The sequence below is a fragment of the Pan troglodytes genome, chromosome 18 (assembly GCF_028858775.2).
Source record: "Pan troglodytes isolate AG18354 chromosome 18, NHGRI_mPanTro3-v2.0_pri, whole genome shotgun sequence".
Taxonomy (NCBI): Eukaryota; Metazoa; Chordata; class Mammalia; order Primates; family Hominidae; genus Pan; species Pan troglodytes.
This window is the reverse complement of record NC_072416.2, coordinates 35164680-35175408: the sequence shown is the minus strand read 5'-3', so window position 1 is coordinate 35175408 and position 10729 is coordinate 35164680. Positions and strand designations below refer to the sequence as shown.

At 57.2% G+C, this 10729-nt stretch overlaps 1 protein-coding gene across 3 annotated transcripts; it reads left to right on the top strand.

Annotated features, from left to right (window-relative positions):
- Nucleotides 1-264: 264 nt before the first annotated feature.
- PRSS36 (serine protease 36) lies at nucleotides 265-10058 on the top strand. Of its 3 annotated transcripts, none has more exons than XM_016929748.3 (11): nucleotides 265-556; nucleotides 3025-3191; nucleotides 5162-5405; nucleotides 5522-5651; nucleotides 5997-6253; nucleotides 6346-6509; nucleotides 7030-7267; nucleotides 7380-7521; nucleotides 8229-8494; nucleotides 8571-8692; nucleotides 9569-10058. In XM_016929748.3, exons 2-11 carry the CDS (start codon nucleotides 3147-3149, stop codon nucleotides 9845-9847), a joined length of 1887 nt encoding a protein of 628 aa, XP_016785237.1. In that variant the 5' UTR covers nucleotides 265-556; nucleotides 3025-3146; the 3' UTR covers nucleotides 9848-10058. The 3 variants fall into 3 exon arrangements, with proteins under 3 accessions (XP_016785237.1, XP_054524311.1, XP_054524312.1); XM_054668336.1 differs by lacking the exon at nucleotides 265-556 and adding an exon at nucleotides 2520-2729; XM_054668337.1 differs by lacking the exon at nucleotides 265-556 and adding an exon at nucleotides 2520-2729 and having other exon boundaries at nucleotides 8571-8685; nucleotides 9569-9651.
- Nucleotides 10059-10729: the final 671 nt, after the last annotated feature.

The window sequence follows — 10729 nt, the reverse complement described above, 5'->3', positions numbered from 1 at the left end:
AAGCGAGGTGCTATTCGAGGCATCATGGTTCCGAGTGGGGCAAGGCTGCCGGACTGGTCCCACCACTCCACTCAATATCCGGGTGTGAATCCCATCTTTCCAATGACCCCCCACCACCAGCTCCAAATCGGATTTGCTCTTCCCCTTTGAGGAGTATCAGCACCAAATCTGGATCGGATAGCACCTGCCCCTCTGGCTCTGAGCCCCTGACCCCCACGAGGGTCTGCCCCCTCCATAGGGTCAACCTAACCTCCTACTGCCCCGGTCGAGCGCAGGAATGGGACGCTGGAGCCCGCGGCCGAGTGGTCGGTACTGCTGGGCGTGCACTCCCAGGACGGGCCCCTGGACGGCGCGCACACCCGCGCAGTGGCCGCCATCGTGGTGCCGGCCAACTACAGCCAAGTGGAGCTGGGCGCCGACCTGGCCCTGCTGCGCCTGGCCTCACCCGCCAGCCTGGGCCCCGCCGTGTGGCCTGTCTGCCTGCCCCGCGCCTCACACCGCTTCGTGCACGGCACCGCCTGCTGGGCCACCGGCTGGGGAGACGTCCAGGAGGCAGGTGAGTGGGACGGGACAAGAGGGGAGGGCCTCGGGGAGGTGGGGCTTCGAGAGGTGAGGTTCCTAGGGCGGGGCGTCGGGAGGTGAGGTTCCTAGGGCGGGGCCTCAGGAGGTGGGGCCACGGAGCGGAGCCTGGGGGAGCGTTGGAGGGTAGGTTTCTGCGGGTCGGTGGATGAATCCCACACCGATCTCCATGTAGCCTTCTCCCTGCAAGGATTCTCAAACTAAGACCACGGAATCACCCACACGCACCCCATTCCCTCCTTACCTTTCCTTCCAGTTTTTTCTTTCCTGGGTTTAGGCTCCGACTAGGGTTCCCATCCCAGCTCTAACATGTCAGACAAAGCACTTCACCCAGTACATTTCCTCATCTGTAACACGAGGAAAATAGCCATACCCACTTCAAGGGGTGGTTGGGTGGATTAAATGAGAAAATCCATGTAAAGTTCATAGTACAGTGCCTGGCATAGCAATAACAAATGCACTTTACATATTTCACCTCAGGTAATCTATAGTAAAGCACTACAGCATAAGGCTGGCCTATAATAGATATTCAGCAAATGCCAGTCTGTGCCTCCCTCCCATCCGCCTTCCTCTCATTCCATCCACCCCCACTCATCTCTCTACTCCCCACCTCCTCTCTTCTTCCTACCCACCATCATTCATTCAATCATTCTTTCACTCAAGATATTTCTTGAGCACCTTCTACATGCCAGGCACCGTGTTAGGCATTAGAGAGACACCAGTGAACATAAAAAGCCAAAATCCTGCCTTTTCAGAGTTTACAGCCTAGCAGATAGACAAGCAACAAATTCAATAAATAAGCACGCATTATGTTAGAAGGTGGGGGGGAATAGACCAAATCTCCATCCCCATCATCCCCATCACCCAAGCTTTCCATGCTCCCAGGGCCCCCACAAATATCCACATCAGCCGTGGTCAGACCTGTGCCCATCCTGGGGGCTTTGGGAAGGTGCTACAGGGGAAGATGCTACAGCCTCTGCTTGTGGAGGTCCCATCAGGGCAGGAGGTGATGAGGAAGCGTCACTGTGAGCCCCAGGAAGTCTGTGTGAATGGGGCCAGGCCATCCTAACAATGGGCACCCAGAGAGGGAGATTGCTGCAGAGATTTTTGAAGAGAGGGTACATTGCAGGAAGATGGGGGGAGATGAAGGCCACCCTGTGGACCCAGATAAGGCATGTTAGATGAAGAAGGGCCAGGATGCCAGGCTGGAGTGAGAGGGGTACAGGCACTTGGGCTGCAAAGGCTGCTGAGGCCCGGCCATGAAGACCTTAAGATCAGACTGAGGGCCAGAGCACCCCACCAGCTCCAGGGACGCCCAGGACAATCCCCAACTTCCCTGGTGAGCCCCAAGTACAGCTTCAGCCATCACCTGACCTCAAATTCTTTTTTTTTTTTCATTAATTCTTTTTTTCTTTTTGAGACAGAGTTTCGCTCTTGTTGCCCAGGCTGGAGTGCAACGGCGCGATCTAGGCTCACTGCAACCTCCACCTCCCAGCTTCAAGCAGATTCTACTGCCTCAATCTCCCAAGTAGCTGGGATTATAGGCACCCACCACCACGCCCGGCTAATTTTTTGTATTTTTAGTAGAGACAGGGTTTCACCATGTTGGGCAGGCTAGTTTTGAACTCCTAACCTCAGGTGATCCACCTGCCTCGGCCTCCCAAAGTGCTGGAATTACAGGTGTGAGCCACCGCGCCTTTGACCTCAGATTCTGAGTGAGTTGGGGAAGGAGTTCTGTCTGTACTTCCCCCCACCCCCTACTCCTTTCTGGATCCTGAAGCTGTTTCCGTCAAAAGCAGGATGGGGCTGCGGCACCAAGTTTAGACAGTGTGATCCGTTTATTTTTCTTGGCGAGATCAGAACTGAACTTGAGTAGCATTCCTCTTCATTGCTGAAGTGAAGAGTGGATCAGAAGGCTGGGTCAGTTATCCAGGCCCAAAGCTATGCAGCCTCAACTAGTGTAGTTGTTTAGAATGCCAAGACGTCACAAATGAGAGGTTTTCATGAACTGGGAACTGACTGGAGGAGGGGAGTTGAGAGAGGAGACAGGGATGACACCCAGATTCCATGCTTGGCAACTCAGGACAGGACCATGTCAAGTCCATATGGCATCTCTGTGAAAAGATGTCTCTGGACCAACACAACTCCACGTGAGAGCTCAGAACTTAATGGTTTTAGTCCCTACATTGCATCCTTTGTTGCAGTGCACAACCTGCACAACCATGCATGGCAGCTCTCACTAGGAGCTTGATGAGACCATTCCTGAGATGAAAAAGTAGAAAGAACAGATAGAAGCAGGAGGAGATGTGGTGAATGTGGTGGGCTGAGAGGCCATGGGGCATCTAGCTGATGTCCAAGAAGCAGCCGCAGGAGGCAAACCTGAACCCTGGGAACTGGGGACGCCATACCTGCCTCACAGCACCTGCTCTCTGGTTCTGCCTCCAGATCCTCTGCCTCTCCCCTGGGTGCTACAGGAAGTGGAGCTAAGGCTGCTGGGCAAGGCCACCTGTCAATGTCTCTACAGCCAGCCCGGTCCCTTCAACCTCACTCTCCAGATATTGCCAGGGATGCTGTGTGCTGGCTACCCAGAGGGCCGCAGGGACACCTGCCAGGTGAGGGAAGGCCCCGGCACCTGCCTGGCAGGGCCAGAGTCCTAACCAGTGACAAATAGATAAAGGACATCTCTCCAAGCCTCATCTGCAAAAGGAGGGCAAGATTGCCAAGGGATGGGGTTGACGTGAAGTTTTTTGTTTGTGTATTTTGAGACAGAGCCTCACTTTGTCGTCCAGGCTGGACTGCAGTGGCGCAATCTCGGCTTACTGCAACCTCCCCCTGCTCCACCCCCACCGCTCAAGCAACTCTTGTGCTTTAGCCCCCCAAGTAGCTGAGATTACAGGCATGCACCACCACAGACTGCTAATTTTGCATTCACTTGCGCCTGGCCAAGTGAATTTATTTATGTATTTATTTATTTATTTTATTTATTTTTTGAGACGGAGTTCCTTTTTTTTTTTTTTTTTTTTTGAGACAGAGTCTTGCTCAGTCGCCCAGGCTGGAGTGCAGTAGCATGATCTCAGCTCACTGCAACCTCCGCCTCCCGGGTTCACGCAATTCTCCTGCCTCAGCCTCCCGAGTAGCTAGGACCACAGATGCCCACCACGACGCCCAGCTAATTTTTTTTTGTATTTTTAGTAGACACGGGATTTCACCAGGTTAGCCAGGATTGTCTCGATCTCCTGACCTCGTGATCCACCCGCCTCGGCCTCCCAAAGTGCTGGGATTACAGGAGTGAGCCACCGCGCCCAGCCGAGACGGAGTTTCACTCTTATTGCCCAGGCTAGAGTACAATGGCACGATCTCAGCTCACCACAACCTCTGCCTCCCGGGTTCAAGCGATTGTCCTGCTTCAGCCTCCCAAGTAGCTGGGATTACAGGCATGTGCCACCACGGCCAGCTAATTTTGTATTTTTAGTAGAGATGGGGTTTCTCCATGTTAGTCAGGCTGGTCTCGAACTCCCGACCTCAGATGATCCGCCTGCCTTGGCCTCCCAAAGTTCTGGGATTACAGGCGTGAGCCACCATGCCCGGCTATTTATTTATTTATTGAGACAGAGTTTTGCTCTTGTTGCCCAGGCTGGAGTGCAATGGCACGATCTTGGCTCACTGCAAACTCCACCTCTCGGGTTCAAGCAATTCTCCTGGCTCACCCTCCCAAGTAGCTGGGATTACAGGCATGAGCCACCATGCCCAGCCAAGGCCGAGTGAATTTAAAAACCAAAGACAGCATAGCCAGGAGCAGTGACTCATGCCTGTAATCCCAGCTAATCAGAAAAATTGAGGTGGGAGGATCACTTGAGCCCAGGAGTCTGAGACCAGCCTGAGCAACATAGTGATACCTCATCCCAAAAAAAAAGAGACAAACTGGCTGGGCACAGTGGCTCACGCCTGTAATCCCAGCACTTTAGGAGGCCGAGGCAGGTGGATCACTTGAGGTCGCGAGTTTGAGACCAGCCTGGCCAACATGGCAAAAACCCATCTCTACCAAAAATACAAAAACTAGCCGGCTGTGGTGGTGTACACCTGTAGTCCCAGCTACTCGGGAAGCTGAGGCAGGAGAATCACTTGAACCCGGGAGGCAGAGGTTGCAGTGGGCTGAGATTGCACCACTGCACTCCAGCCTGGGAGACAGAGCGAGATTCCGTCTCAAAAAAGAAAAGAAAGAAAGAAAAAGAAAGGGAAGGAAAGAAGGAAGGAAGGGAGGGAGGGAGGGGAATTATTTGAGCTAGTAACAACAAGAATCACTTGGCTCTAATGACAACTGCAGGATTATCTTGCGTGGCTTTGAATGCACTCCCCTGGTGCTCTTGGCTCTGGCTGCCATCGGCCTTCTGCTTACAGGGTTTTCTTCTGTTTAGAGCCGCAGGGAATGCAGAGGACAAGGCCTAGCCAAGGAGGGTTTCTAGGAGAAGGGAGAAGGTGGTGTATGTTGGGCCAAAAGGAGGTGCAGGACCTTTTCGAGGAGGCCAGTATAAACGGGTAGGTCCCTGGGCTGACCCCTTGACATGCAGTCATCTGTCACTAGGGTGATTCTGGGGGGCCCCTGGTCTGTGAGGAAGGCGGCCGCTGGTTCCAGGCAGGAATCACCAGCTTTGGCTTCGGCTGTGGACGGAGAAACCGCCCTGGAGTTTTCACTGCTGTGGCTACCTATGAGGCATGGATACGGGAGCAGGTGATGGGTTCAGAGCCTGGGCCTGCCTTTCCCACCCAGCCCCAGAAGTCAGATCCCCAGGAGCCCAGGGAGGAGAACTGCACCATTGCCCTGCCTGGTGAGTGGGCGGCACCCCTGGATGTAAGCGGGACATGGGAGAGTGAGTTGGGATGGAGACTGCTGGGAGTGATTGGGTTGCAGGAGGCCCACTGACCCAGGCCTCTCACCCCTCAGAGTGCGGGAAGGCCCCGCGGCCAGGGGCCTGGCCCTGGGAGGCCCAGGTGATGGTGCCAGGATCCAGACCCTGCCATGGGGCGCTGGTGTCTGAAAGCTGGGTCTTGGCACCTGCCAGTTGCTTTCTGGAGTGAGTGAAAATCTACGTTTCAAGCCGATCCCTGCCCCTCCCTACAGCCTGAGATACCATCCATTCGGCCCCAGCCCCTCCCCAGGGGGTGTGGGGGGGGCGGGGTCCCATCCGGAGGTGTAGGATCCAGCACAAAAAGAGGGGTCCTGGCCTGGCAGGGGTGGGTAGAGGCATGGTAGAAGTTCGATCCCGGAGGCGGGGGTGTGAGTGAGCCGTTGGAATGGGGGTGTCGTGGGGATCCCGCCAGGATGCAGGATCCTCGCCTGGCAAGTCTAAGCCAGGGGTGTGAGGTTTCCAGCCACGTGTGCGGGATCCGCCCCACGTCCCTCGGCCCCCATCCCGCAGCCCGAACAGCTCCGACAGCCCACCCCGCGACCTCGACGCCTGGCGCGTGCTGCTGCCCTCGCGCCCGCGCGCGGAGCGGGTGGCGCGCCTGGTGCAGCACGAGAACGCTTCGTGGGACAACGCCTCGGACCTGGCGCTGCTGCAGCTGCGCACGCCCGTGAACCTGAGCGCGGCTTCGCGGCCCGTGTGCCTACCCCACCCGGAACACTACTTCCTGCCCGGGAGCCGCTGCCGCCTGGCCCGCTGGGGCCGCGGGGGTGAGCTGGGGACCGGCGCTGGGCCGGGCGGCACCGGGCGGTGCAGGGGCCGTCTGGGCCGCAGCGCGGGCTCCCTGCCTTTTCCCTTCCAGAACCCGCGCTTGGCCCAGGCGCGCTGCTGGAGGCGGAGCTGTTAGGCGGCTGGTGGTGCCACTGCCTGTACGGCCGCCAGGGGGCGGCAGTGCCGCTGCCCGGAGACCCGCCGCACGCGCTCTGCCCCGCCTACCAGGAAGAGGAGGAGGTGGGCAGCTGCTGGGTAAGCGGCGGGGGCGGGGCCTGCGGAACGCGGGCCCGAGAGGGCTCTAGGAAGAGGGCGGGGCCTGTGGAAGGCGAGTCCAAGTGGGCTCTAGGGAGAGGGCGGGGCCTGCGGCAGGCGGGTCCGAGTGGGCTCTAGGGAGGGAGCGGGGCCTGGGGAAGGCGGGTCCGAGTGGGCTCTAGGAAGGGGCGGGGCTTGCGGAACTGGGAATGGGGCGGAGCCGGGGTGGAAGCGGGGCCAGAACGAGCTGGGGGTGGGGCCTGCCCCTAGAGAACTTTTGGGAGGGAGCTGAGGCGGGCTCTGAGCTGGTGCTATGGTTTCTCTCTATCTCTGGATTTAAGGAGAATCTTAAAGTGAGGGCTGAATTCTTACACAAATTAGTATTTGGAGTCTGATTTGGAGAAGGTGGAACTTGATATTTCCGCAAATGGGAAAATCTGGAGTCCTGGAAAGCCCCAGGAGCTCTGATATTCTCTGCACACACGCAGAGGCAAGTAACACACACACTTTGTTGCTGCAGAATGACTCGCGTTGGAGCCTTTTGTGCCAGGAGGAGGGGACCTGGTTTCTGGCTGGAATCAGAGACTTTCCCAGTGGCTGTCTACGTCCCCGAGCCTTCTTCCCTCTGCAGACTCATGGCCCATGGATCAGCCATGTGACTCGGGGAGCCTATCTGGAGGACCAGCTAGCCTGGGATTGGGGCCCTGATGGGGAGGAGACTGAGACACAGACTTGTCCCCCACACACAGAGCATGGTGGTGAGCAGGACGCTTTTGGGCCCTAGGGGCTCCTGGGAGTGCACAGACCCATGGCAGGGGCTCAGGGGTCAGCCATGGGGCCCCAACTGAGGTGGCCACCTCCTCTCCCTAGCCTGTGGCCTGCGGCTGGAGGCTGCTCCAGTGGGGGTCCTGTGGCCCTGGCTGGCAGAGGTGCATGTGGCTGGTGATCGAGTCTGCACTGGGATCCTCCTGGCCCCAGGCTGGGTCCTGGCAGCCACTCACTGTGTCCTCAGGTGGGTCTCACTCGTCTCCTAGGCGAGAGACGGGAGGGGAGAATGGAACAGAGCCAAATGCTTGTTTTTGTTGTTTGTTTGTTTGTTTAAAAAAAATTAACAATGAGATCTTGCTGTGTTGCCCAGGCAAGCCTCAAGCAATCCTCCTGCCTTGGCCAACGTACTAGGATTACAGGCATGAGCCACCGTGCCTCACCCAAAGGACTCTTAAAATAGTGGGATATTCTCCTTTAAGCATCTTACAGCTGGGCGCAATGGCTCACACCTGTAATCCTAGCACTTTGGGAGGCCGAGGCGGGCAGATCATGAGGTCAGGAGTTCAAGACGAGCCTGGCCAACATGGTGAAACCCCTCTACTAAAAATACAAAAATTAGCCAGGGGTGGTGGCAGGCGCCTGTAACGCCAGCTACGTGGGAGGCTGAGGCAGGAGAATCGCTTGAACCCAGGGAGGGCAGAGGTTGCAGTGAGCCAAGATTGCGCCACTGCACTCCAGCCGGAGCGACAGAGCAAGACTCTGTCTGGGGTGGGGCATGAGGGAAGAATCTTACAGCACTGGGAGATGTTTTGACCTAGAAGGGAGATTTGGAAGGAGGGATGATGAAGGAGTGAGTGGCATGACCCCAGAGAGTCATCCTTTCCCTGGGCTGGGAAGGACTTTGCCAGCAATGGGAGGAGCAGAAGGTGACATTGGACCTTGTTCCAACAGGCCAGGCTCTACAACAGTGCCTTACATTGAAGTGTATCTGGGCCGGGCAGGGGCCAGCTCCCTCCCACAGGGCCACCAGGTATCCCGCTTGGTCATCAGCATCCGGCTGCCCCGGCACCTGGGACTCAGGCCCCCCCTGGCCCTCCTGGAGCTGAACTTCCGGGTGGAGCCCTCCCCATCAGCCCTGCCCATCTGTCTCCACCCGGCGGGTATCCCCCCGGGGGCCAGCTGCTGGGTGTTGGGCTGGAAAGAACCCCAGGACCGAGGTGAGACCCCTGGGTCACGGGAACGAGGAGTAGCTGGAGGCCAGAGCCCTGGAACAACTTTGTCTCCTCTCCCCAGTCCCTGTGGCTGCTGCTGTCTCCATCTTGACACAACGAATCTGCGACTGCCTCTATCAGGGCATCCTGCCCCCTGGAACCCTCTGTGTCCTGTATGCAGAGGGGCAGGAGAACAGGTGTGAGGTACAGGGGCCTGGGCGTCCTGGAGTAGGCAGGGGAGAGGCAGTGTTGGACTACTGTACCCTAGAGAGAGAGCAGAATTGGAATTTTTTTTTTCTTTTTTTTTTGAGACGGAGTCTCACTCTGTCCCCCAGCTGGAGTGCAGTGGCGCGATCTTGGCTCACTGCAAGCTCCGCCTCCCTGGTTCATGCCATTCTCCTGCCTCAGCCTCCCGAGTAGCTGGGACTACAGGCACCCGCTACTACGCCCGGCTAATTTTTTGTATTTTTAGTAGAGACGGGGTTTCACTGTGTGAGCCAGGATGGTCTCGATCTGATCTCGTGATCCGCCCACCTCGGCCTCCCAAAGTGCTGGGATTAGAGGTGTGAGCCACCGCGCCCGGCCAAGGAATTTTTTTTTTTTTTTTTTTTTTTTTTGAGACTGAGTCTCGCTCTGGTACCCAGGCTGGAGTGCAGTGGTGTGATCTTGGCTCACTGCAACCTCCACCTCCCAGGTTCAAGAGATTCTCCTGCCTCAGCCTCCCTAGTAGCTGGGATTACAAGCATGCACCACCACACCTGGTTAATTTTTGTATTTTTAGTCGAGACAGGGTTTCACCATGTTGGCCAAGCTGGACTCAAACTCCTCACCTCAAATGATCCGCCCACCTTGGCTTCCCAAAGGGTTGGGATTAGAGGTGTGAGCCACTGCACCTGGCCAGGATTGGAATTATTGGGTATTTGGCCCCAAATGGGACCCTAGCTGGACCCGGGAGAGAAACCAGGGACCTGGATGTCTAGGGATGCAGACCAGAGTGCTTCGTGGCCAGACCCTGGGGAAAGGGGGAGGGGACCAAGAGGAAGGGCAGCAGACCCACGTGGCCTCGCTCCAACTCTGCAGATGACCTCAGCACCGCCCCTCCTGTGCCAGATGACGGAAGGGTCCTGGATCCTCGTGGGCATGGCTGTTCAAGGGAGCCGGGAGCTGTTTGCTGCCATTGGTCCTGAAGAGGCCTGGATCTCCCAGACAGTGGGAGAGGCCAACTTCCTGCCCCCCGGTGGCTCCCCACACTGGCCCACTGGAGGCAGCAATCTCTGCCCCCCAGAACTGGCCAAGGCCTCGGGATCCCCGCATGCAGTCTACTTCCTGCTCCTGCTGACTCTCCTGATCCAGAGCTGAGGGGCTAGGGTCCCAGCACCACTTCCCCCTTCTCCACCCTCTACTTCCCGCCCAGTGGGGCTGGAATGTGGCCCAGCCGGCTGGAACCTCAAGGGCCCCACCCACCGAGATTGCAGCGGCTCTGGCTAATTGGGCCTCAGTGCCCGGGCTATTTTGAACCCAGGAATCCTTGGGGGTGGTGGGAGGAGCGGACAATAAAGGTGTAAACACAGGTACCTGTGTGGCCTTGTGGCATCGCCGTGGGCAGGCTGAGGGGCTTGGCATCAGAGGCTAAGCGGGAAGCCCAAGGGGGAGGTCCCCTCCCTCCTCCCTCCTCCGGCCTCTGAGTCAGGCCTTGGGCTCTCAGGAAATGTACCCTGATAACCTGGCAGCGATTCCTTCATTCCTGTCCCAGGGCAGGGAAGTCGGGTGGCCAGCTGGCTGTGTGTCACCTGCCCAGTGGAGTCAGCACTCTCGGCACGTGCTGGACATCTCAACCCCTGCTCAGACCCGCTGCCCTCGCTGCCCGCCATAGACACACCTCAATGCATGATGCTCCGATGTATCCCCCGCACACACACAACACTTGGGCCCTTCAAGGGTCTGCCACTTTCACATTCTGCCCAGAACTTGGGTCCCTTATATGTGAACCTCACTCCCTTACCCACTGCTTACCTGCACCTCCCTGCATTCATTCAACCCGTGTTCCCTGGTGGCTAAGTCGTGGCACAATTGGGGTCTGATATATAAGCCCACAAAGTCCTCCCAATCTAGTGGGGACACATGTGGACATCCCTGGCTGGGATTGGGAAGATGTCATAGCAGTGATGTTTGAGCACAGAAAAAGGGAAGGTGGTTTCCAGCCAATGAATCTACAATTAAAAAGTAAAGCAAAACCAGAGA

Excerpts from the sequence above, each read along its gene's own strand:
- PRSS36 (XM_054668336.1), top strand. The coding sequence starts at position 2,570 with ATGAGAGGTTTTCATGAACTGGGAACTGACTGGAGGAGGGGAGTTGAG. Across the intron at positions 2,730-3,024 it reads CTGGACCAACACAACTCCAC|ATCCTCTGCCTCTCCCCTGG; the intron begins GTGAGAGCTCAG and ends TTCTGCCTCCAG. Across the intron at positions 5,652-5,996 it reads CCTGCCAGTTGCTTTCTGGA|CCCGAACAGCTCCGACAGCC; the intron begins GTGAGTGAAAAT and ends CCCATCCCGCAG.